The sequence below is a fragment of the Morone saxatilis genome, unplaced genomic scaffold (assembly GCF_004916995.1).
Source record: "Morone saxatilis isolate NCDOM2014 unplaced genomic scaffold, NCSU_SB_2.0 Contig7, whole genome shotgun sequence".
Classification (NCBI taxonomy): Eukaryota; Metazoa; Chordata; class Actinopteri; family Moronidae; genus Morone; species Morone saxatilis.
This window is the reverse complement of record NW_023340246.1, coordinates 19,148,879-19,154,147: the sequence shown is the minus strand read 5'-3', so window position 1 is coordinate 19,154,147 and position 5,269 is coordinate 19,148,879. Positions and strand designations below refer to the sequence as shown.

At 38.0% G+C, this 5,269-nt stretch overlaps 1 protein-coding gene across 1 annotated transcript in view; it reads right to left on the bottom strand.

Annotated features, from left to right (window-relative positions):
* Positions 1 to 3,225: 3,225 nt before the first annotated feature.
* The window catches only part of LOC118341011, a 5,087-nt gene continuing 3,043 nt past the window's right edge, over positions 3,226 to 5,269 (bottom strand). The window contains exon 8 of the mRNA XM_035679177.1: positions 3,226 to 4,184. Within this exon, the coding sequence (XP_035535070.1) occupies positions 4,059 to 4,184 (126 nt within the window). The 3' untranslated portion in view covers positions 3,226 to 4,058. The remainder of the gene's footprint in view (positions 4,185 to 5,269) is intronic.

Below are 5,269 nucleotides of genomic sequence, written 5' to 3'. Positions count from 1 at the left end.
TACGGAAGAATAAGTTTAAGTTTGAGTAGTAATAGTAGTGTGCTTTGCAGGCACATTAATTAACTGTACGACATTTATGTTTATAGTAATGTGTGAGGATAATATTGAATACAACAAACAATAGCAAATGTCCCTTATACAAGAGTCCATGGCCGTCTTACTTAAATTAATCTTAGTTACTTAAATACTATTAGTCTTAGTATTGTCTGTGTATGTATATCCTTACCTGTAAAGTGAAGCACCAGCATCAGAAATAAAGACATTTTAATCCATCTGAATTCAACCATCGTGCCTCTCTGTCTCTATCTCTTGTTCTCACGCCCTTAACTGTCAAAGTTTCTGAACGAATGCTTCTTTAAGACAGATACAGCATTGACTTCCTGTTATGAGTGTTACTTCCCTCTAATTGATCTTTTTCACATCTGTTGAATCAGCCGGTCAGTTTTTAGCTCCACAGATAATGTGGAGGGAATCTCCTGCACTGACTAATGAATCCTCCTTCAGTCGGAGTTGAACAAGAGAAACTTCATGTCAAAATGTGAACTTCAGACACGAGAAATCTTCATCGTACCAGTTGAGATCTGTATCTGGGTTGTTGGCATGACGATGAACTCACACACCACCCAAAACTACAACACACTTCCTTTCTATCTAAAACATACATCCTGTTAATAATCACATCCTATATTAATATTATACATAGCTTTTCTAGCATTTATCACTGTGCACAGGGGTAGTGGGGGTAGTGTTTGCAGTTTAAGAACTAATATGAGCTGATTTGGGTTTTAAAGTAAAGGTGAACAGACAAAGACAGTAGATTTAACAGGATTTGTTTGCATTATATCTGCAGCAACGACGTTTATGACGCCTTGAAAGACGAGGAAGAGGACAAGAACAGGCCTAAAAAAAAAGAGATGATGTTTGAAACCACACGTAAACGCAAAAGTGAGTCAACCCACCCACCAGAACCTGACTCCTGAGACTCATGGTGCAATAAAGATGTTGCAAAATAATCATACTTTAATGGTTTTAGAATAGTTCCTCATTTGTACTAATACTTACGCATTATATCTGAGGAAAGAGTGGGAAGTAATCTGACCGTGCTGTGTTTGTTACACTGACCCATATGGGGAGTTTTTTGTAAAAGGCCAGGCACTTGGCATGTGATTGTATGGACCATCTGTCTATCACTGTCTGTCAGGGGAGATCTTCAACCAATCAGATCAGTCAGCGCCGGTCGGCCCTATCCGCACACTACGCAAGCTGCGTAAGGCCCCGCACATTACGCAAAGGACCCGCGTCCACAACCTGTCTGTCACTACGGATGACAGTGTGTACAACTCCAGTGAGAGGATGAACGGAACCACCCGTCAAGAAAAGAGAGAGATAGAGACTTTGTGCAGGACAAAAGTGAGACTGAGATACAATGAGAAACAGTGCCATAAAGAGAGGAAAAAGATAAAGAGAAGAGGAAGCGAGAAGAGACAGAGAGGAGAGGAGGAGTGGAGACTCCAGAATGTAGTCAAAGGATGTCATATTTTTTTATTTTTTTTATTTTAATCATGACCAATAAAGCTGCTCTTTCATCAGAAATCAAAATCTCAGTTTACTGCTCTATTGTATATAAAACATTTGTGTTCTTTACTTTCAGGTAATGTACTGCACCAAACTCCCTTTAAGAAATATGACATTTTTAACAATCCCTTACGTGTCCGTAACAACACGGAAGTCTAGAAACACGAGCTCAGGAGCATCATATGTCCACAGTCTGACTGTCAATTCGGCATCAATATAATAATCCATCAAGATACATTTAAGACGATGCTGTCGCCTCAACTCGCTACAGTCTCCGTTGTCAGTGGGAGGAGACTGTGGCAATAAGAGGCGGATCGTTTTAATAATCATTATTTCTCACTAAAATGAGTGCCAGCTGGTGGATTAAATATATGCCGAATTAAACACAGACTCATAACATTGTTCATTCACCGTCTATTATTATGCGACTGTCAGTATTTGAGGAGTTTTTTAGCCGTTACCATAGTAACCTGTTTAATAGTAGTAGCAGTCGTTTCTATCATCCAGGTAAGAAAGAGTTGGATGCTCAGCCCTGTATATTTGCTGCTTCATTACTGTCTTCTTTCCAGCAGTTTTCCTCCACCTCCCCATACTCCTCCTGCATTTATGTGAATTCAGCATGTTGGTTCTCACGCATGTGATCATATTCAGTTGTTTTTTAAGGGTGTCTATACATATGTTGCAATACAAAAACATGACAGTATGCAATGCATCTCAGTTGTGTCTGTTCAGTGTTTGTAGTGCACAGTCCATGATACCAATGTTAATAACTCGTTTTCCTTTAAAGAGAATGGGATTTAATGTGAGCACTAGCTTTTGACTTTAAAATAATTCATTTTTATTTTTATTTAATGGGATGGGATTTGGGGTAAGTGCATAATTATAGTAAGACATTCGTCTGTTTTTCAAAGATCTTATATTATCTTATTATTATTATATTTTCATATTGGCGTCATTGCGGTTTTTCAACTTTGGGGGAGACATAGGCCTACTGTAAATTCAGCAATGAGACTGAGCCATGGATTCATTCATTGTAGTCCAGCCCTCTCCTCCTACTCTCACTCCAGTCCATCCCACCCATCCAACCACTATTAAATGTTTTATAAATCATAAACTTGTATGTTCCCCGTTTTCTGATTTATATGTCCTGCACTCACTGACCATCCTTCCAGCAACATCAGGTAAATTCACCGGTGATTAGACTCAAAAAACAAAAAACAAAACAGGTTTTCCAAAACATAAATTAAGCACAGGTTCAGGAGCTCATCCGAGGAGGACGTGATGTTGCTGTCCATGGTGCTGAAGTGGATAATTAATTCATCTTGAGCCACTTGATTTATTTAACTGTTAGCAAGCCATGTTATATATATTTGGATATAAAACATGAATGACACAACACAGTTAGAATATTCACAAATAGCACTTTTCTAAAATGCTGCTCTGTTTATGAAAATCAACATTCTGTTACCTATGTTTATTGATTTACTTGTTGTTAGACACAGACACTAGGGCGTTGTGATCAAGCACAGATTGCTGAATGTTTCCATCCATCCATCAGCATCACTGTCACCACATTAGAGGCATCACGAGTTAGAAAAAACCTTGTGGATAGTTTCAGTCCATTCAACTGTTTAATACAACTCTCAAGGCTGATGTTATTTATTTTATTAACTTAACAGGACATACAAAAAAACTGAAAACAGATATAAATGTTCCAAAAAACTACAACAGATTCACTGAACATCAAAACAAACAAAAAATATATAGATACAGTAGCATTCAAAACATAACCTGATAGCAGTATATTCATATTTTATGTTTTGAATAGGCAAAGCAAACAGAACATATACATGATATTACTTTTACTATTTACATACTACTTGACCTATCACTCACTGCCCCTTTTGGACAAAAAGCTGTTTACAACAATACACCCTGGAATCATCAGAAAAATATTAAATATCCATATTAATTTAAAGTGGTTTGGGAGTTTTAGTTCACCTTTAACGGAGCAGTTATTTTTACCCAAACCACAATCTTTGCTGGGCTACACGATATCAGCCCGATAATAGGACCAATGCCGCATCTGGGGCGACATCCCGCCAGAAAGTTATTTCACCATGTGTACAGAGATGTGGACCAATAGGAGCAAAAAGCGCTCTTCAACTGTAAACACGGTGAAGTGAAAGAGGAAGGATATCCGTGTGGCAAGGTGGAACTGTGAAACAGATTAAAGGCTACAATTATTTTTTCTTCCTCATTCAGGCCTTTTTGAAACACAAGACAACCAGTATAGCATACACTGATTCGGACTCCATTGTTTGTTTACATTCTTGTTCCTGGAAGTTTTTTTTTCTAGATTTCTGATCATTGAGGATTTTTGTGATTTGTAAAATTTTAGAGATCTGTTTATCTGACTGGTGAAGATTCCAACATTCAATATTGCCAAACCTGGCAAAATGGTTCCCAGGTACTGTGGTATCTTATTTTTTATTGATGGTGGCGTAGAGGTTGCTGTGATCATCAGAGGCTCCAGCAGAAGACGAGGAAGCTTTCACAGTGCTGTACGTCACTGTATCTTCACCATCATCATCATTTTTAACCTGTACCTGAGAAAGGGAAACGGCACCACACATATAGTAAATACACAACATTGATGAACAACATAACCTAACAAGAGTTCTTAAAGTCCCAATTTTGTTGCCATCTAACCAGATTTTCCTAATATAATATCAAACGAATGAGAAGAAGTTAAACGCCTAATTCAAACTAAAAGCAACACCAAATGCAAGAAGATACAAAAAAATCCCTGTGTGAATGTGTAATTAGGTTTATAATTTCACTGCCACATCATTAGAGCATGAGGAGATCTGACTATAATTATGTTACATTAAATTCTTATGTTGCTTAGATGTATTGCTATTGTGTGTATGGAAATTTGTGATTGTCATTCTTCAGCTGAAATCCAGGTAGTGTGAAAGAGAAATATACACAATTATATATAAATAATAAATATATATCAAAAACATAATTCAAAGACCAATATGCACTCTCTGTAGCTCTGCCTTTGGGCTCTACCAACTCTTGAGGGGACGATCTGGCTCTTTAGTTGCTAAATGCTCCACTTTATGAACCAGCTACTCTCTGTCTGCAGTTTGTACAGAGGATTCTTAGTGTTTTTTCTCAGAAAACTCCGGCCTATTGCTGCCATGAGAGTGTAAACCAAAACAATAAAGTTGCAACCTGGCCTTCAAACAGTGAAACTCAATATAAAGCTCTATAAAGCCGAGGGCAGCTGCAGTAGCAAATGCTGACTGGGTGTAACCGGGCTCAGCAGCCTCTGCAGAGACAAAGAGGCCTGAGACGACATTGACTGAGGAAGTTAAGAAATAGAAAAGAAGAGTGACTGAGCAAGAAGCAACCGGACATTCGTTTTTGGTCATAAGTAATGTAATCATAACACATGTACATCTATTGCTGTCCATTTACAACAGTGGTATTGCAACAGGGGGCGCCAAATCCCAACAAATACCGAATCTAACATAGGGTTGCTTTAAAAATAAAAATAAATGGGCTATCTTGTGTTACTTAAAATGTTCTTTTCTGTATTCAGTAACATGACCAGTACTACAATTCAGACAGCTTACCCGGCCTTTACTGTTGGTCTTCTTGGTGAAGCTGATGGAGGCGTAGG